At 45.0% G+C, this 21240-nt stretch overlaps 1 protein-coding gene across 4 annotated transcripts in view; it reads left to right on the top strand.

The window, feature by feature from the left end:
- Positions 1 to 21240, top strand: part of DNM2 (dynamin 2) — a 103613-nt gene that overhangs the window by 6013 nt on the left and 76360 nt on the right. For all 4 annotated transcript variants that reach the window (XM_060236740.1, XM_060236738.1, XM_060236739.1 and 1 more), the window contains exons 2-4: positions 14691 to 14764; positions 16263 to 16412; positions 17999 to 18202. In XM_060236740.1, coding sequence (XP_060092723.1) covers positions 14691 to 14764; positions 16263 to 16412; positions 17999 to 18202 — 428 coding nt within the window. The remainder of the gene's footprint in view (positions 1 to 14690; positions 14765 to 16262; positions 16413 to 17998; positions 18203 to 21240) is intronic.

Below are 21240 nucleotides of genomic sequence, written 5' to 3'. Positions count from 1 at the left end.
TTTTGTTGAAAACTCTGATTTAATTTCAGTTTGTTGGTTCTGTTCCAATCTTCTGGGGCCACAGAAAACAACTCTGCCCCATCCTCTATATGACAGCCCTTCAAGTACTTGAAGATGGTGATCATATCGCCTCTCAGTTGTCTCCTCTCCAGATCTAACATACCCAGCCACTTCAGCCTTTCCTCGTAGGATTCGGTCTCCAGACCCCTCACCACCTCTGTTGCCTTCCTCTGGACACATTCTAGCTTGTCTGTATCCTTAAATTGTTGTGCCCAAAAGTCAACACAATACCCTAGGTGAGGTCTAACCAGAACAGAGATCTTGTACTAACACCTTTGTTTAAAATATATACAGTCTTTTTTTAGTATATTAATAGCTAAAATCCTGAATGTAAGTTTTAATCCGGCACCAGCATCGCTGAAGGTCTTTAATTATTATACTTGGCTTTTGTGGACAAAGGTGCAAATGTTTTCCTTGACTGGTTAGTGTTCCTTTCCTGATTGATTGGCTGGGGATGGGCTTAACTGTGTTACTTCAGATATGGGACAACCTCTTGGCATAAGACACCTAGCAAGCATAAGGCATCTGCAGCAGTTCTGCTTGAATACACCTCTCATAACACAGCATAGTGTTGAGAGTGTGGGTGCATTTGTGAACAGGTATAAGATATGAGGTTGCATGATGTGTTGACTTCTTACACAGTGCCAGGGGTGGAGTTCCAGGTGGGACCAGGCTGCTTAGTTTTTATCTTGACTTCTCATGTAATCTCTTGCTTGTGTTACATTGTAAATAGTTAACCTTTTACTTTAACTTTACTGTTATCTTAAGAGAAGTTATAGGAAGACTTTGAAAATTACATTTCAGTTGATTTATTTAGAACAGGGGTGGCCAATGGTAGCTCTCCAGATGTTTTTTGCCTACAACTCCCATCAGCCTCAGCCATTGGCCATGGGGCTGATGGGAGTTGTAGGCAAAAAACATCTGGTGAGCTACCGTGGGCCACCCCTGATTTAGAAGCTTAAGATTCTAGTTCTGCACTTATGTCACTGTATGAGTCTTGGTGCTGGTATATTGATAAAAGCATCTTTCATGTAATCTGTGGAGACCTGTCATCTTGGGCTAGAGTTCCACTCTTGCTTAGTGCAGAAATTTGAGATGTGGCTCAGTTTAACTCTTCTTGGCTCCATGGAACATGCGTTATTTTAAGTGGCTTAGCTTTTCCCTTGAACCAAAGGTTTTTAGATTCTGAATTATAATATTATATAACTAGGAAAAAGGCCCATTGTGAGGAAAAATACAGCGGGGTCTAGAAAGAGGCTTTGGGCGAGTGCCTCCCCCACCCTTGTTGTCTTCTCACCCACTCAAGTGAAGGCATTCACTCCCCCCCACTTCCAGGAGATCTGATCTCTGCCATCTGGAGAGCAGTTGTAATTCTGAGTGATTTTCAGCCCTCACCTGGAGATTGGCAACAGTGGTTCCCCAGGGGGAAATGGGTGGTTTGGAGGGTGGAGTCTATGGCATTGTAGCTATCTGAAGCCCCACCCTTTCTCAAACCCACCCTCTTCAGGCTCCACCCCTCAAATCTCCAGGAATTTCCAGCCTGGAGTTGGCAGCTGCTAAGTCACACTGACTGTCATGGGGGGCTGATGCTGAACAGGTGCAAGCAGCCAGGCCTAGTTAAGTCATGCCAGCCAGGTGGCATCAAGTCACTCAGAGGGTGCTGCCAGGCCTAACCAGCCTCCAGGTGGAGCCTGAAGATCTCCTGGGATTACAACTGAGCTCCAGACAACAGATCTCTTTCCCCATCCTGGAGAAAAGAACTGCTTTGGAGCTTGGACTGTATCCCATTCTATTCACCTGAGGCCTCTCCCTTTTCTGATAGAGCCTAGCAACAGCCTCTGGCTAGGAGCAATGCTGGTGGGGGAGATAGGGGGGTGACAGGAAAGGAGGCAGCCTTGGCCTGTGAGGAAATGCTCCCAGTAGGGCCAGGCCTTGCCACCTAGTAACGTTATGGTGGCAGCTCCCTGGCTGCTTCTGCCGCCTATGGAAGCTGTGTATGCTGGGAAGCCGTCTGTGTGAGACATTGATGGAGAAGTGGAGGGCTGTTGCCAGGGATGATTTTTGTGAGGTCAGTTAACAGAGGACACAGAGAAGAATCTCTTTGAGGTAAGACTGTTTTGGTGGTTTGTTGTAGGCAAGGGCAAGGGAGTCAGCTAGTGGGAGGCCAGAGATGCTGACTGAGCCATGGTGGGCCAATGGTTTGTAGTGTGCACCTCTAAGCCGATGAGAGCGCTCTTGGCCACCACTATAGGGGAATTATTATCTATTATGATAACTGCAAGTGTGGCAGGTAAAGGAACAGAAATAGTCGTGCTTAGTGGTGCAATGATATACCTGATCAACAAATTGTGTAAGTGATATACTTCTCTTGAGAGCCAGGGTATTTCAGTGACTGAGTGGTTGAACTGGTGGACTGAACATAGTTGTCCAAAGAAGCTAAAGGTTGTAGCTTATATGCTTCTGTCCCCTTAATAGCGATATGTGTAGTACTATCACTTATTTCTCATGTGGTTTCCTGTGAAACAGACATGGCTGTTTTTTTGTCATAACTGATTTTAGCAGGGGTGTCAAACTCATTTGTTATGAGGGTCAGATGGGCCACCTGTATCATAAAATGCGCCCCCAGGTAGCAGAGGTACAAACTTTATAAAGGACACAAGCACAATTAAAGTTACTATTTTTGTACTTAAGATACAAATATACTTAAAACAGGAACACTCTTGTGATATTTTATTTATTTAACAGGGTTTTTTTTTTTTATAACTGACACCTCCCAAACCTTCCTCACTTAAAAAAGATGTTTGCCTGAAATGGAAAGGTGGGATTTGGCAATGCAGTTTTAAAAATAAAACGACAATAAAAAGCATAAGAAACACAGCAGAAACGAAAAATATAAGCTAAAACTATAAACCAAAAACATAAAATACTAGGAACCTAGGAAAACATGAAATGGCTTGGCAATGCAATTTTAAAAATAAAAAGTCAATAAGAATCACAGCAGAAACGAAAAATATAAGCTAAATCACAGCAGAAACGAAAAATATAACCTAAAACTATAAACCAAAAACATAAAATACTAGGAACCTAGGAAAACACAAAATGGCTTGGCAATGCAATTTTAAAAATAAAACGTCAATAAAAAGCATAAGAATCACATCAGAAACGAAAAATATAAGCTAAAACTATAAACCAAAAACATAAAATACTAGGAACCTAGGAAAACATGAAATGGCTTGGCAATGCAATTTTAAAAATAAAACGTCAATAAAAAGCATAAGATTCACATCAGAAACGAAAAATATAAGCTAAAACTATAAACCAAAAACATAAAATACTAGGAACCTAGGAAAACATGAAATGGCTTGGCAATGCAATTTTAAAAATAAAACGTCAATAAAAAGCTTTAGAATCACAGCAGAAACGAAAAATATAAGCTGAAACTATAAACCAAAAACATAAAATACTAGGAACCTAGGAAAACATGAAATGGTTGTGGCCTATGGGCCATAGGATTGACACCCCAGCATGGTGTCTGCTGCTTTAAGATCCAAGAATGACACTGGTTGGAAAATGGCAGAACAAACAAGTGGGGTATCATGTTGGAAGGAGCAATTCCTAATTTGGGAGCATTGTTTGGTTTCCAACACGAGTCGTCTTCAGGCGTCACTCCTCCTTCCCGTTCTGCGCTCTGCTACTTTAAGATGTGGTTACAGTAATGAGCACCAGAACTCATCTCAGAGCAGAAGGATGTGAATAATTTTGGTATGCAGAGGCCTAAATATTTAATCATGTTGCATGTTCGGTGTGGAAACTAGTATCTGATTGTGCGGAGTGGTATCTGTCTTAAGCCAAATGCAAGTTGCAAAAGCCTGTTGACCTAATTGTACTGGTGTGTGAAGGGCTCTTAAAGGACGCAATTCATATAATAAAAACAATCCTTGTCAGAGGATTGGCCGTGTTTATTTTTCTGTGAACAGCTGGATGAGAGAAACACAGCTGCTGTATGAGGTAGCCTGCATACATGTAATGTTGCAGAAACGATGTGAAAAGCTGCTTTGAGTCCCTGATCAAGGAGAAAAGCAGGAGATAAATAAAAATAAGTTACAGTTGAAACAGTCAAAGATGGCACATAAAAATAAAACAAAGCCTTCATACATGTGATTATTTCTAGACTGTCTTTCATTGATGGCTTTCCCAGAGGGATTAAGCAGGTAGAAATAATCAAGGAACATTAATTCATTTGTTGTTTGCAGTACACTAATTGCATTTTAAAAATAAAAAAGGGGGTGCATAAAAATAAAACAAAATGGAGCCGCTAATTTCTTTGTTCTCATGCAGAAATCTCAGAAAAGTTTTTCTTCCTGTGAAAACGGGAAGAGGGGGCTATCCAAAGGTCCAGGAAGAAGGAATTCTATACATTTTTTATTTTTAAAAAAGAAATCAAAAGATTAAATACATTTAACATAACTAGCATCAGCACTGTAAACAATTAGTTGATTTCTTAAATACTAAATAAAGATTATATCGAATACTTAGAAGTATATCATAGGTTTGTAATAAGGATTCTCTGGTATAATATCATTTTCAGTCATATAACTTAATAAAGGAAACCATACAGCTATAATTTTAGATTCATATTGATCAATTGGGGCATTAGATACTTGGTAAGAAAGCTTACTTGTTATAGAATGTTCCCATGGCTTTGATTGCCAGTGAGATAAAGTAGGTGGATATTTATCAATCCGTTTTGAAGCAAGAGTTAAACTGGCTGTTGATTTGAATGTTGATATTCTTTTTTTATTGATATCTAACTCTATTTATTTGTGCTATTTGTGCTATCTGTTGCCAAAAATAATACATACGGTATATTTGCAGTTCCACCAGTGGTGCAGGAAATCTGCAGTTGTCCTACATTGTTTCCTACAATGTGGGTTGTATTTATTAATTTTGTGCATTATAATAGATGGAAAATACCAGCACGTCATGGTTTTTGTAGCCTGAAATCAAATAGTGAACACCTTACAAGTTATGCTTGGAGAAGACCAAGTGTGTTCCCAATCTGATTCTGTAAAATCCGGTTTATGTAGACTATTTCTTTTGACAGAGTGTTGTTTTGTCTTCTGAATCTCTGACTAGTATTTTATATATCTGTGACAACTAACCACCTCTGAATGTTTCTTGCCTTGACAACCCTACAGGGTTACCATTAGTTGACTGCAACTTAATGTCATTCTCCTTCACAAGTTAGAAGTTGTGACTAGGTAGAGGTTGTGTTTCTAGGATGGTTCAATAGATGCAAGGATTGCTGTCTCCCCCCCACCCCCCGCACACATAGCATCAGGCAGTCCTGAACTCCCCAAATGCACGTGCCAGACAAAACACACACAGTGAATTGATAAGAACTGAGCAGCAGTCCTTTTTTGAATGAATGGTTCCCTCCCACCCCTCTTTTTTGCACTTAGCACATTTGGCTTAGAAAGATAAGCCATTCATGTTTCTGGCTTTTGTGCAAGAGATGATGGGCAGTGGCTTAGTCACTCAAGGAGCTGCATGGCAAGGGATTTTAGACTGAGCTGCTCCACAGCCTCTTTGTGCACTCCGATTACTGCCCCACTCTGGATTTTTCTCCTCTGTTCAGCTTGTGGGTCAGTGGCACCCAGGAAGCTACTGCCAGTAGCCATTGTGTATCAGTGTGACAGTTTTCTTTATCAGTGATGATGATCTTAATCTTCACAAATGCATTTTGTATGACAAACCATTGATTCAAAGCTTGATTTTTTTTTCTTTAATAGCAAATCTAAGTGCAAAGTGCTCAGTCTGGATAATTTACTAAATTTAGAAATAACTTATACACTTAACCTAAGGGGGAGGAAGTGACTTGGCAACTCGTAACACATACGCAAGGGGAAGGAAGTATTGTATGTAGTTTGTCTCCAAGTTTGACAAAAATTGTAGTAATGGAAACCAAGCCGCTTGCTTTCAGACATTCAAAATAAATGTTGATTGATAAGTGATCTCGTTATACGCATGCACACCCATAGTGTGCTGCTTGTGAAGTTTGTTTGTGAAGTTTGTAAAGCACTGCCGTGTCGAGCCCCGTTTTCAAGACAAGAGACATGAAATGTCTGCGGCTGAATTATAGTCCCAATTCTGACTGCTGGCTATATTCATGGGCGGGGGGGAAGAGGACAAGATAGATATCAATAGAGGGGGCTGCCAGCCAGTTGGAAACTGTCACTGGCCTCAATCAAAAGCCTGTCAGAACAGCTCTGCCTTCCAGGTGCTGAAGAATTGCATCAGATCCCGCAGAGATCAACATATAGGGGAGGGCGATGGCTGCCCACACCATTCCTCTGTGAGGTGCACCAGGATGGCCAATGGCAGGTTCTGTGGACTAGCACTGTTAGAAGAGGTTTGTCTCCCTTCCTTGGCCGGCCAGGGCAGACCTTGCACCCAGGGGCTGTGACTGGCTGAGCGCCATTTGCCTTGACGGGTTTGTGGGCCTGCTGAGTGCGGGGGGAACTGCCGCACCCCCCCTCCTGTGCTGAGCTTTAGAATTAAATGGGTTAACTAGTCTCCTGTCAGGTTCCGAAGCAGCAGGGAAATTGTAGTGTTCACCTGTAATAATACTTCGCACCTTTTCTCAGGTGCCTCCCTTCATTAGAAGAAGAATTGCAGATTTATACCCCGCCTTTCTCTCTGAATCAGAGACTCAGAGCGGCTTACAATCTCCTGTATCTTCTCCCCCCACAACAGACACCCTGTGAGGTGGGTGGGGCTGAGTGGGCTTTCACAGCAGCTGCCCTTTCAAGGACAACGTCTGCCAGAGTTATGGCTAACCCAAGGCCATTCCAGCAGATGCAAGTGAAGGAGTGGGGAATCATACCTCCTGTCCTCGCACTTAACCGCTACACCAAACTGGCTCTCCTATTAGGAAGGAGGGGTGGAATTAAAGAGGACAGCGCAGAGTTCCCCTTTAGTTCCATAGCTCTTGTAGGAGCTGGATTTTCTAAACTTGGTGTCAAGGCAAAGAGGTACATAATGATGCAAACAGTGGCCAGTGATTTATATAGTACATGTGTGTTTCCTTCTCCCACTAGTGCCAAAAAAAATCATTCCCCATGTTGGTTTTACAGCAACTGTTATTCCCAGCTTTTTCTTTTCAAGTCTCCCTCTAGCATGGTTGTGTTGTAAAGTGCATACATATGTATTTTATCTTTCTGTGCAAAGAAAATATTGGGAGTTTTAATAAAAATGTGTGCGTGTGATATTTGTTTTACGTCTTGCAGTTTTCAGATACCTGACGTTTATACCTGGCTCTTACATTAAGGAAGTTTGACCTCCTCTATCATAAGGTATAATGGAGCCAAAAACTTCATCAGTCCCTAATATTTACAGAATCTGAATACTATACCAGTATTGGGATTTGGGGATATTGGAAAATGCTAATATTTTTTCAGGTCCAATATACCTGAACCTGAAAACTGTTAGGTGTTTTTTCCCTACTTCCTTATTAGGGATGTGTGTTTGTTTCACTGCTTTCTTTGTATTTTTCAAAGAGCTTTAAATTGAATTGCTGTTTAATGTATAGTGTCCTGTTGTAAGCTTCCTCAAGGGCCCTCTTGGCAGAACGGTATGGTAGGTATTAATAAGTATTGCTTGAGCAGCCTGTGTGTTGATACTGCGTATTGGGTTACGTTTAGGAATGGCCTGATTTGCAGTTTTCTTACCTGTTTGTTGCAGAATGGGTGTTTGTTCCCATCTCCATGAAATAGCCCCCGTGTAAAGTATATGCCAGCTCTGTTTCCTGTAGGATGCCTTCCTGCATTCTCATACATTAGCAAACCAAACAGAACAAAGTTGGAGTCCAGCAGCAGCTTTAAGACCAACAAAGTTTTATTCAAGGTGCAAGCTTTCGTGCTGCTTCAGACCAACACGGCTACCCACCTGAACCTGTTATCAAACCGAGTTTGACCTTGGCTGCTATAGTCCCCAAGTTATGCCTGAGACATTTTTACGTGGTGCCAAAACAATGGAAGTGAGCTCGAGCTTCCGACCTCCGCTGCCAATTCATGCTTCCTGTTTATGTCCTTCAGCCAATTGTGAAAACGCCGGGGTTGCGTCACTGCTTAAGAAGGGCTGCACATTTTCATTGGCGGATGAATCAATGGAGGCTTGAGTGGATTGATCCATGGTGGCAGCTTCTGTCAGTGGGTGTGGGAGTTTGTGTTGGAGACTGTTGGCTCCGGAGTGTTCTGCAACAGACCACAAAAGAGATGCTGTTAGTGGGTCCTTTTGTTTAAATTTGTAAGCCCGGTTGTACTTTCATTCCTAATTTATTTGAAGTGGATTTCTAGTCCTTATATATCCTTTGGCAGTTTTGGCATTGTCTGGATATGGGTGGCCTGAAGTTTCGTATGCAAGGTGTTTGGGTATCTTTAGACATTACTTGTTATTCTGTTTGTCCGGTAACAGTTGGGGAAAACTCAGGAGTATGTTGGCTGTCAAACTGCAGTGGAACAAAAGACTTTGGGAAGCAGGAAAAAATGGGAAATGTATTCACCTTAATTATCCACTGGCCAATACAAATGTTTGACACGTTTCATGTTTCACATAATAGAAGAGAGGGGTGCATTACTTTGTAATAATTAATTTATTTGTAGTCATATTTGTAATTCATTTATTAATAGTCATCTTAATAATTTATTAATAGTCATGACTATAAATATTTATAGATCTTCCATATTCTTTCACGTGAACTGTATTCTGAATTTCAGTTGAGATTTTAGACAGATGGCTTAAAAAATTATGTTTGAGAGGTGATTTGATACTAAAATCCCAAACCATTTAAAAATTTTTATAAAACTTGGAGGGATGGTGGCTCAGTGATAGAGCATCTGCTTGGGAAGCAGAAGGTCCCAGGTTCAATCCCCGGCATCTCCAACTAAAAAGGGTCCAGGCAAATAGGCGTGAAAAACCTCCGCTTGAGACCCTGGAGAGCCGCTGCCAGTCTGAGAAGACAAGACTGACTTTGATGGACCCAGGAGGGTCTGATTCAGTAGAAGGCAGCTTCAGATGTTCAAAACGTTCACAAAATCTGCAGCAAACATCATAGAGAGGTGAAGTAAAACCAAATCATTATCAGTTATAGCTAAAAATTATGTCAGCATTATTCCGACTGAGAACAGGACCCAATTTTAAAGGCAGAGAAATAAAAACGGAAGCTTTAAGTACAGAACAAATTTAAAGCTAGAACCACCGATGACATTAATAAGAGTTTGGTATAAAGAAAACAGCACTGTGTTAGAAAACAGCTGTACACAAACTGTAGCCAGGGAGGGGAGGAGTCAGCGGCAGCGGGGCTCCCCTTTCAGGATGCTGGTCCTGACAGACATGGAGCACGGCCGTGGCACAGTTTTACCCACCAATCGGATCACCTGATCGGCGGTGGGGGGGGGCACCTTTGGATAGCCGGGAACAGGGAGCTAAAGCCCATCCTGGCATTGAAATCGATGTGGGGGAAGGGAGGAGGAGGCACAGCGGGGAGGGGGGGAGTTGAGGGGGGCGTGGAGCCGAGGGGGGGGCTTTGGGGGGGCACCAGGCAGCGAGTCTGCTAGGGCACCTTTGGGCTGGTACTGCTCATCGCCTCAGTCTGACTCAGGTGTTTCAGCGTCTCTGCTGTTCTTCCATCACCCTTTAGTCATCTTTTTACCATTTGGTCATCCAAGCGCCTCACTGTCTCCCTGGGTGGTTATCTGCTTCTGATGTATATGAAGAAATTCTTATTGCTGGGTCTTGATGGGATTTATTTTTTTGCAATATGTTCCTCATAATCCCTTTTTGCTTATTTTGGTGACACTTGCGTTTTGTTTGCCGCAGCCTGTGCTCCCTTTTATTTACCTCACTCGGACTGTCTTCCTGTCACATAAAGGGATTTTCTTAACCTTTTACCGATTCCATTACTTTGCTCATTAACCATGCAGGCCTTTCTTTATATCCATTTGTACCTTTCCTAACCTGAGGTTTACAGTTTATCTGAGCTTCCAGTTTGTAGTTTCAAATAGTCTTTAAGCTTCCCAAAGGGATTTGATGCTCCTTACCTTTCCCGTGGCGCAGAATGATAAAGCTGCAGTACTGCAGTCGGAGCCCTCTGCTCACAACCTGAGTTTGATTCCAACGGAAGCTGGGTTTCAGGTAGCCGGTTCAAGGTTGACTCAGCCTTCCATCCTTCTGAGGTCGGTAAAATGAGTCCCCAGCTTGCTGGGGGGGAAGCGTAGATGACTGGGGAAGGCAATGGCAAACCACCCCGTAAAAAGTCCGCCGTGAAAACGTTGTGAAAGCAACGTCACCCCAGAGTCGGAAATGACTGGTGCTTGCACAGGGGACTACCTTTACGTTTACCTTTTTACCTTTCCTTTCAGTTTCTTCTTCACAAGCCCCCTCATTTGAGAGAAGTTATCCCTTCTAAAGTTAAATGTGGTTGTGTCGATCTTTTTGAGCAACTCCCTGTCTACATAAATTCTAAAGTTTAATAGCGTTTTGGTCACTGTGCCCAGCTAGTGCAATCACATTTATATCTCTCACCAGGCCTCAGGCATTACTTTAGGACCAAGCCAGGATTGCCTCCCCCCAAAAGGTTCTGTGACCATTGGGAGGGACGGTGGCTCAGTGGCAGAGCATCTGCTTGCTAAGCAGAAGGTCCCAAGTTCAATCCCCGGCATCTCCAACTAAAAAGGGTCCAGGCTTGAGATCCTGGAGAGCTGCTGCCAATCTGAGTAGACAAATACTGACTTTGATGGACCGAGGGTCTGATTCAGTATAAGGCAGCTTCATATGTTTGTGTGTGTGTGTGTGTGTGTGTGTGTGTGTGTGTGTGTATCTCCATGGCACAGTCATTGAGAGTATCTAGAAACCCGGTTTCATTCTCCTGAATGGAACTTTCTCTCAAAACTGATGGGCCAAGAGGGCATATTGCTGGTATCTGTAAGGATTTCATTTCCCTCGACAAGAACCCTGTTTGGTAGACACCTCACTTGGAGTGTACTTCTGCCTAGCTGGCACAGTGGTTGTCCCGCCCAGCCCGGGCGAGGACTGCGCGAGGGGGACCCCCCGGAGCCTGCCAGCCGTTCTCGCCCCCCAGCGCTGCCCCGAGAGCCTCCCACACCTTCCCAAGCCCCCGCGGCGGCCCCACCCCTCACCTGGGCTGACGGGGCGCCGACAGCCGCCCGAGCAACGCCTCACAGCCGACGAGCCCATCTCCAGGTCCGAGGAGCCTGGCCGGAGCGAGACATCGGGGAGCAGGAGGGAGAAGCTAAGCCCAGCGCTGGGCAGAGAGGAGGAGAGCCGCCTGACCCGTGGCGGTGAGACATGCCGCACCCCAGCGCGCTGCAGAGGTCCAGGACGCCCGAGGCATGCCCAGGCAGCCCAGCCCCGGCACGCCTCTCCCGGGCGTCTGGGGCTTTGAAGGAGGGCAGGAGCCAGAGAGGGGCGGAACACAGGAAAGGGGAGGACTGGGATGGGAGGATAAAAGGAAGGGAGGCAGGAGGTCAGGGAGGAAGCTGGCCGGTGCTTATTGAGGCTGCCTTGCGAGAGAGAGTGACAGGAGCCGCAGCACAGCCAGGAGGGGAACGGGGGCCTGTGGTGAAGTAACCTGGCTCCCACCCCTGTTTCTGAGACCTCTGGGGAATGCCCCAGAGTGCCCGGGGGGGGGGGGGCGCGACGGCAGCACTGGGAGACCAGGAGGGGTGCCCGGGGTGCGACCGTGGTGTTGGGTCCCTTAGTATGTTTGCTTTGAGGATGGAGGGGTGGATTTTGGGGTGGGAGTTCAGCATCCAGGCTGAGGCTCCTTTCTCACGCAGTTTGGGATTCCATTGCCCCCTTGCTCACCATTGTTGTGTCGTATTTCTAGCCTTGCGCCCTCTTGATTTGGACAGGGATGAGAGCATGACCTGGGAATAGGGAGCTGCCTGCAGCTTAAATGTAATGAAAGGATGGGCCTGTGGCTCAGTGGTCAGTCGTCTGCTTGGGATGCAGAAGGTCCTGGGCCCAATTCCTGTTAAAAGGACCAGGTGGGAGGTGATGAGAAAGATCTACACAGTGGCTGCCATTCTGAATGGACACTATAACCTCGATGGACTCCAACCTTCCTTGGAGGTTTTTCAACAGAGGCCAGATGGCCATCTGACAGCAATGAAGATCCTGTGACTTTAGGGGGAGGGGTTTGTGAGTTTCCTGCATTGGGCAGGGAGTTGAACTAGATGACTCTGGAGATCCCTTCCAATTCTATTCTATGATTCTAGGATCTGACTCAGTATAAGGCAGCTTGAGATGTTGATGCATGTTCACAGTTATGTTACCTGTTGCAGTTTAGACTTGCAGAGACACTGAAACTTCACACATGGGGTGAGGTCCTATTTGGGTGGTCTAGTCTCAGATGATTCTGATGGCTTCCTTCTAATTCCATTCTGTGTTGTTTATGGGTATATCTTGCCTCAAGCACTTTGTCGCTCCCATTTTCCCCTGGTTCTTTAATCCTGGTCCTATTGCGTCATTCACTGGTTATTTTATACAGATTGTATTATTTTTATACAGCCCCATGGCGCAGAGTGGTAAAGCTGCAGTACTGCAGTCCTAAGCTCTGCTCACGACCTGAGTTTGATTCCAGCAGAAGCTCCAGGTTGACTCAGCCTTCCATCTTTCCGGGGTCGGTAAAATGAGTCCCCAGCTTGCTGGGGGAGAAGCGTAGATGACTGGGGAAGGCAATGGCAAACCACCCCGTAAAAAGTCTGCCGTGGAAACGTTGTGAAAGCAACGTCACCCCAGAGTCGGAAACGACTGGTGCTTGCACGGGGGACTACCTTTGACCTTTTTATTATTTTTATATTCTAAAATCTGTCTTTGGTCTCAGCAGGAAAGGGGGGGCTGTAAATAAAGTAAATCTGTAGAATTTTCCTGTAAAGGGATTTGGTTAATTGGAGCGGGCCATTTTCAGGAGCTAAACCAGGTCAGCCCTGCTTAGCATTTGGACGGGAGACCACCAAGGAAGTCCAGAGTTGCTACGCAGAGGCAGGCAATGGCCAATCAGGCAATTGGTTGCCTCTTGTCTGGAGAACCCTCCAGCTGCAGCTTGATGGCAACCTCCCCCCCGCTCCTGTTCTGCGTGGTGCTGCTGGTCCTTCACTTTCCCTGCGGGATTCTGCTCTTTCAGCTAAGAGAGCAGAAGCTGCTTGACACAAACGTTCATGCAGTTTGTGCCTAAAAGCAAGAGGGTGTTTGAATGGCTTGTAAGTGCAGGCACTGAATAATATGCTTGGAAGAGGTGACTGGCCACGGCTCCTGTTGGAGAGGAAGCTGGCTGGCAAAGATGGGTCTGGCATGGCCTAGTGCGTTAAATGCAGCTTGTTCCTTGATTATGAATTGAGGTGTGATTCTGTATGTTGCCTTGGGAAAAGGTGAATGGAATGACTTTGCCCAAGGACAGGGTACATGTAGGAGAGCTCCCCTCCAGATAGCTGGAGAGCTGCTTGAGAAGTCAAGGTGGAAGGAAGATCATAGAAATCTGTAGTCACAGGACAGCCCCGTGGCGCAGAGTGGTAAAGCTGCAGTACTGCAGTCCTAAGCTCTGCTCACGACCTGAGCTCGATCCCAGCGGAAGCTGGGTTTCAGGTAGCCGGCTCGAGGTTGACTCAACTTTCCATCCTTCCGAAGTTGGTGAGTACCCAGCTTCCTGGGGGGGGGGGAGTGTAGATGACTGGGGAAGGCAATGGCAAAACCACCCTGTAAAAAGTCTGCCGTGAAAACGTTGTGAAAGCAACATCATCCCAGAGTCGGAAACGGTTGGTGCTTGTATGGGGGATTACCTTTAGGGGGAGGGACAGTGGCTCAGTGGTAGAGCATCTGCTTGGTAAGCAGAAGGTCCCAGGTTCGATCCCCGGCATCTCCAACTAAAAAGGGTCCCGGCAAACAGGCGTGAAAAACCTCAGCTTGAGACCCTGGAGAGCCGCTGCCAGTCTGAGTAGACAAGACTGACTTTGATGGACTGAGGGTCTGGTTCAGTAGAAGGCAGCTTCATATGTTCACATGTTCATATATCAACTGTTGTCAGTCCTAGTTGTAGATCAAGATGGGTAGCTATGTGGGTGTGTCTGTAGCATTAGAAAAGAGCAAGAGTCTAAGAGCACCTTCAAGACTAACACAATTTGTGGCAGGGCAGGAGTTTTCGTGAGTCATTGATCATTTCTTCAGTTGAGTCACTCCTTCACTGTCCACTTCTTCGTTTCTTACTCCTTTCTAGGCCTAGGTTGGACAAATTGGCAGGAGAAAGTCTGTCTTTGAAGAGTGTTTTATGTTGTCCCTGGGCATAAGAACAGTGGAAGTTAATTTTTTCCCCAACCAATCAATGAAATGTGCAGAGATTGCCTTTTCTTCTTTTCTGTGCCCTTATAAAATGTGCCAGCTCTGAAATCCATTTGGTCATCAAACTCTCTGAGCAGGATATGTGGACTGACTCTTCCTGCTTGCGATTAATCAAGTATGCAGCAAGATTTAAAATGTTTGTGTAATCTCAGTGACTAATACCTATTAAAGTATTGAAATAACTCTGTTTTGTTTTGTTTTTTTAATCATTGCAGAGACTTTTTGCCTCGTGGTTCTGGAATTGTCACCAGGCGACCTCTTATCCTCCAGCTTATCTTCTCTAAAACAGGTATATGGCCTCTTCGTGGTATTTAAGGCAATGTATTTAAGTGTTTTGAGTGTTGGTGGGAAGTTGGGGGAGGGAGGACACTAAGGGAGAGGGGGAGTGAACGCTTTGGGTGGGTGGGAAGACAGCAAGGGGGGGAACACTCGCCCAGATCCTCTTTCTAGAGCCCGTTGCATTCTCTTTCACAATGGGCCCTATTCCTAGTTATAGAATAACTACAAAATGTAGCAAAAAACTCATGCATGTTTTTGCATGGACTCCAGCTACCATTGAACATAACAGTCATTCAGCATTCTGGGTAAATTGCTTCTGTGCCTTCCCACTACTCAGCTAAGTTGGTGCCTTTTTCAAATAAGTTAATGTGCTTTACTTAGGTAGAAAAAGCAGAATTGCCTTATTTGAATTACTCTCTTGCAGGGTGGATTTGATTTAAATCACTAGTCAGTAAGACTAGATTCAAATCATGGTTTCACATAAAGACTCATTTGCTAATATAAATATTTACAAGAAGATGAAGATTTCATTTTTAGAATAACAACTTTTCAGATTCGTTTTATAGTTTTATCAAAAAACTGCTGGTTTGGCTATACTATTAAAACATATCATAGATAACTATGAAATTATTGTGAAGTATCTCTGGTTTAATAGGTTAAGCATTCATATGTGGATAACTTTTTTTGCTGTAATTGATTGAAAGGAGAAAAATAATCATTATCTTAATAATAACATTTTAAATAGTTTTATTTAACTAAAACAGTAGCATATATATTCTTGTATTTGCTTAAACAGCCATGTTTGTTAACTGATGTAGTTAAACAAAATATCTTTTTTAAAAAAACCAAAACTTAGACGGTCAGCCTGGTCCACACAATTAAAACTTAAAAATCCTGTCCTCTGTAGCTTACTCATCTTCATCTTCTTGTTTTGTTCGTAATCTGGAAAAGAAAGACAAGTTTTCCTGCATACAGTTATCAGAATTAATGCATATATATATATATATAGAGAGAGAGAGAGAGAGAGAGAGAGAGAGAGAGAGAGAGAGAGGGAGAGGGAGAGGGAGAGGGAGAGGGAGAGGGAGAGGGGGGGAGAGGGAGGGAGGGAGAGGGAGGGAGGGGGAGGGAGGGAGAGGGAGGGAGAGGGAGGGAGAGAGAGAGAGGGAGGGAGGGGGAGGGAGGGGGAGAGAGAGAGAGGGAGAGAGAGGGAGGGAGAGAGAGGGAGAGGGAGAGAGAGGGAGAGAGAGGGAGAGGGAGAGAGAGGGAGAGAGAGGGAGAGGGAGAGAGAGGGAGAGGGAGAGAGAGAGAGAGAGAGAGAGAGAGGGAGAGAGAGAGAGGGAGAGAGAGAGAGGGAGAGAGAGGGAGGGAGAGAGAGGGAGAGAGAGAGAGGGAGAGAGAGGGAGGGAGAGGGAGGGAGGGAGAGGGAGAGAGAGGGAGAGAGAGAGAGAGAGAGAGAGAGAGAGAACACCAGTGTTCTTTCATCTCACGTCAAGTATTTTCTCTTTCAGAGTATGCCGAATTTTTGCACTGCAAGTCCAAGAAGTTTACAGATTTCGATGAAGTTCGGCAGGAGATCGAAGCAGAGACTGACAGGGCCACAGGAACCAACAAAGGCATCTCTCCCATTCCCATTAACCTCAGGGTATATTCACCACATGGTAGGTGTGGTTGGGCTTCTGTAGGAGGGTGTTAGGTCTGAGAGGCGTTGGATTATTGGCAGGGTTTCGTCCAATCAGAAAACAGCACCAGCCTTATACGGTACTCATTAGCGAGGGCCTGGAAACTGACCTTTTTATGTTGTCATTTGGTTAAAAATGCTTTGCGACATTTTTTTATTGTAGAGAAAATAATCCAGATGGTAGTGTGTGCCTTTTATTCTTTGATTTCCAAAATCACAAAAATGCGGTTATGAATATGCCTTTGAGAATACAGAGCTGGACCTCACATGAATGTTTCGTCTTCAAACTTGTGGGTTTTTTTGCTGTTGGAGCAATAAAAGTTGCTGGTAGATGCTTTATGTATGGTCTCTGTAGCAAAGATTAGAAGTTAACTTCTGAGTCCTGCATGAATCCTGGTTTTTAGTAGAACTAATGAGAGAAAAACATGAAACCGTAGTCCTGACGTTTCTGTACTTCTGTGTTACAGGAAATATTTAGCGTTCAGTTTTTAATGAGACTCTGTTGGAGTTAGGGCGGGTTCCAGGTTTTTTTGGGGGGGCAGACAAGGCAGTTCCTAGGCTCTCTTACTTTTGCCCAACCCAACTCATTGCCTCCTTCCCTCCCGCCCACCTGCATGCCTCCCACCTTCCCTTGTCTGCTCACAAGCCCTCCAGTGGCCCATGCTCGTGACTGCCTGCAGACCTTTCCCCATAGGAGCTAGGCAGTGCATGCAGCAAAAGGCATGGATGGAGACTATACTGGGGAGTGAGTGAGCAGGGACGCTGACGCCAGTAGCCCCTGCCCTAAACCTTACCCCCCCCACTGCCCCACCTGAGAGTATCCTGATGCCAGCCCTGCATGGGGAGACTGGGTGTATTTCCGTTTAGCCGTTTACAGAGGGAAGTGCTTTTCAGAGCTCCATGAATCCCAGAACAGACGACCTGGAGACAAGCAACTTTGAGAGCCGGTTTGGCATAGTGGTTAAGTGCGTGGACTCTTATATGGGAGAACTGGGTTTAATTCCCCACCCCTCCACTTGCAGCCGCTGGAATGGCTATGGGTCAGCCAGAGCTCTCTTATCTGGGAGAACTGGGTTTGATTCCCCACTCCTCCACTTGCAGCTGCTGGAATGGCCTTGGGTCAGCCACAGCTCTCTTATCTGGGAGAACCGGGTTTGATTCCCCACCCCTCCACTTGCAGCTGCTGGAATGGCCTTGGGTCAGCCACAGCTCTCTTATCTGGGAGAACCGGGTTTGATTCCCCACCCCTCCACTTGCACCTGCTGGAATGGCCTTGGGTCAGCCAGAGCTCTCTTATCTGGGAGAACCGGGTTTGATTCCCCACCCCTCCACTTGCAGCTGCTGGAATGGCCTTGGGTCTTGTAGGAGTTGTCCTTGAAATGGTAGCTGCTGTAAGAGCTTTCTCAACAGGTGTCTGTTGTGTGTGTGTGGGGGGGGGAAGGTAAAGGAGATCATGACCACTCCAGAGTGGAGGGCGGAATATAAATCCAATATCGTCGTCATCTTCACAAAGTTATACTTCATTTCCACAGGAGATTCTTAATGCTTTGCTTTCTTTCTTTGCAGTCTTGAACTTAACTTTGATTGACCTTCCGGGTATTACTAAGGTTCCAGTGGGTGACCAGCCTCAAGACATTGAGTACCAGATCAAGGATATGATTCTGCAGTTCATCAGCAGGGAAAGCAGCTTGATTCTTGCTGTGACTCCAGCTAACATGGATTTGGCCAACTCGGATGCTCTCAAAATGGCCAAAGAAGTTGACCCGCAAGGTAAAGTGATCCGTCCCTTTCACCGGCTTTACTGGCAGAGTTCAGTGCCAGAGTCATAGGGGAGCCCAACTTACCACTTTGGGTAACTTTGTGATGGGACTATGTGTCAATATGCTCAGAGTTTTCCTATTTAATCTTTTTATTGAAGAACTGGATTACACATAGAAACTACAATTGTAACTAACTCATACTAATTTTGACACTATTTTTATATATAGTTACTATTTGTAATAGAGCCCCACGGCGCAGAGTGTTAAAGCGGCAGTACTGCAGTCCTAAGCTCTGCTCACGACCTGAGTTCGATCCCCGGCGGTAGCTGGGTTTTCAGGTAGCTGGCTCGAGGTTGATTCAGCCTTCCATCCTTCTGAGGTTGGTAAAATGAGTCCCCAGCTTGCTGGGGAGAAAGTGTAGATGACTGGGGAAGGCAATGGTAAATCACCCCGTAAAAAGTCTGCTGTGAAAACGTTGTGAAAGCAACGTCACCCCAGAGTCGGAAACGACTGGTGCTTGCACAGGGGACCTTTCCTTTGCAAGAGCCCCTTGGTGCAGAGTGGTAAAGCTGCAGTACTGCAGTTGGAGCCCTCTGCTCACGATCTGAGTTCGATCCCAGCGAAAGCTGGTTCAGGTAGCCGGCTCGAGGCTGACTCAGCCTTCCGTCCTTCCGAGGTCGGTAAAATGAGTACCCAGCTTGCTGGGGGGAAAGTGTAGGTGACTGGGGAAGGCAATGGCAAACCACCCCGTAAAAAGTCTGCTGTGAAAACGTTGTGAAAACAACGTCACCCCACAGTCGGAAATGACTGGTGCTTGCACAGGAGACCTTTCCTTTTTCCTTTCACTATTTGTAACTTTGCTTATTATTATCTATATATTATTAAAAACTTTTCTCCCTTCTTCTTCTTCTTCTTCTATCTCTTCAGCTCTTCTGTCTTCTTGCTAATAGTATATTGTGCATGTAGATACTTTAAACAAAATTGGACTGGTTGTGGTTTTTTGTTGGACTCATCATAAATTATTATTAATATTGCTTATTCAAGGTGTTTTGGTGAATGCAGTTTGTATTATACATTGCTACTATTTTGTAAACGGAGAGAATGTGTTTCTTTCTAAGTTTCTGTACCTCTGAGGTCCCAATCATTTCTGACAAAAATATCGAAGGGCAGACCTCAAAAGGAAGATACAAACTGAGACTGTTCGTTTGCAGAGAGTCTGTAAGTTCTTCAAGTTCTTCATGTTCCTCAGACAGACAAACGCTAGTTGCTTTGAAAGGTGTTGGAGGTGACCCTGTTTTCCTTTTATTGCCTGCCTTCTCCCATTGTTCCAACTGTGTTATTTTTAAAGTGGCCAACAGCAGTTCACCAGATGTATTGTCAAAAGCTGTATACATCGCCTGTCTGTGTTCCACATAGAGTTTCTCAGTATGAAGCCAATGATATTTAATGCCTAACTCACGGAGTTTAGCTGCAGTCTGTTTCAATTCCTTTTTGATCTTCAGAAACTCTGGTGGGAGGTCGCGGAAGTCTAGTATCTTTGAGTCCTGATATTCTAAACCATTTCTTTCTCTTGCTTGCATTATTATCCATTGTCTGGTTCTGTGGTCTTTGAAGGCTAGAACAGTGTCTCGATAGTATACTGAAGTATTCACCTGTTCCTCTTGTCTGCCCACGCGATAAACCTTTTGAGTTAAAGGAACAACACCCTTCTCCAATTTTAAAGCATCCACCAGCCAAGTTGCCATAAAAATACTTAGTTCCATTCCTGCTTCAGCATTAGGTTTAAATCCCCAGAATTTCATGGGAGTGATAGTACAGGGAGAGAATATGTTCTCTAGCCCATCAATCAGGAGTTACAGAACCAATTTGCTTTTCAAGAGCAGCTATCTTCTCTATGGTGTTGTCAGCAGTTGGATTGATTTGCTTAAATTGCTCTTCTGTTTCATCCATACTCTGGAATGCATGCTTTAGCATTAGCTCTTGTTGTTTAGCCAAAGCTTCTGAAAGAAAGATTGTTGTAAGCATACTATCTCGCGGTGTGGCGGCATTTCCTGGGACGGTTGTTGAGGAGTTCCCAGTCTCAGAGCAAAAAACTCTGCCAAAGGTGACATTATCAGCTTTTTGTTTAGCCTTCTGTTTCCCCTTCTTATCTTGCTTAGGAGACATATTTCAGAACTCCCTTAGTGAGGTTCAGAGAGGCTAAAAATAACAAATATAGCGTGAACAGACAGCGAGGAGTGGGTAATAGCTACCGGCTGACTTCAGGTCATAGCCCCGCCCTGCCCCAGAAGGAGGTTTTCTAGTGGGTAGTGGGAGACATCAGCATCAAAAAAACTAAGATCATGGCATCCGGCCCCATCACACCTTGGCAAATAGAAGGGGAAGATATGGAAGTAGTGACGGACTTCACATTTCTGGGATCCAAGATCACTGCAGATGGCGACTGTAGCCATGGAATTAAAAGATGTTTGCTCCTTGGGAGGACAGCTATGGTGAATCTGGGCAGTATAATAAAAAAGAGACATCAGCCTGCCAACAAAAGTCCGTATAGTCAAAGCAATGGTATTCCTGGTAGTAATGTATGGCTGTGAGAGCCAGACCATAAACAAGGCCGAACGCAGAAGAATAGATGCTTTTGAGATGTGGTGCTGGAGAAGACTCTTGAGAGTCCCTTGCACTGCAAGAAGATCCAATCAGTCAGTCCGAAGGGAAATCAACCCTGACTGTTCCCTGGAAGGTCAGATGGTGAAGCTCAAATACTTTGGCCACCCAATGAGAAGGGAGCACTCCCTGGAGAAGACCCTGATGCTGGGAAAGACAGAAGGCAAAAGAAGAAGGGGACGACAAAAGAGGAGATGGCTGGACAGCGTTACTGATGTAACTAACACGAATTTGAGCAGACTTTGGAGGATGGTGGAAGACAGAAGACTTTGTCCATGGGGTCGCAAAGAGTCGGACTCCGCTGTGCGACTGAACAACAACAACAAAGCGGGAGACAAATCTATTTACATCATTTATTTACATCAGTTGGGAATCCAAGGTGGCTAA

This window comes from Heteronotia binoei, chromosome 4 (assembly GCF_032191835.1).
Source record: "Heteronotia binoei isolate CCM8104 ecotype False Entrance Well chromosome 4, APGP_CSIRO_Hbin_v1, whole genome shotgun sequence".
In the NCBI taxonomy this organism is placed as follows: domain Eukaryota; kingdom Metazoa; phylum Chordata; class Lepidosauria; order Squamata; family Gekkonidae; genus Heteronotia; species Heteronotia binoei.
Note: the sequence above shows the minus strand (reverse complement) of the source record. Positions and strands in the feature narration are given on the sequence as shown.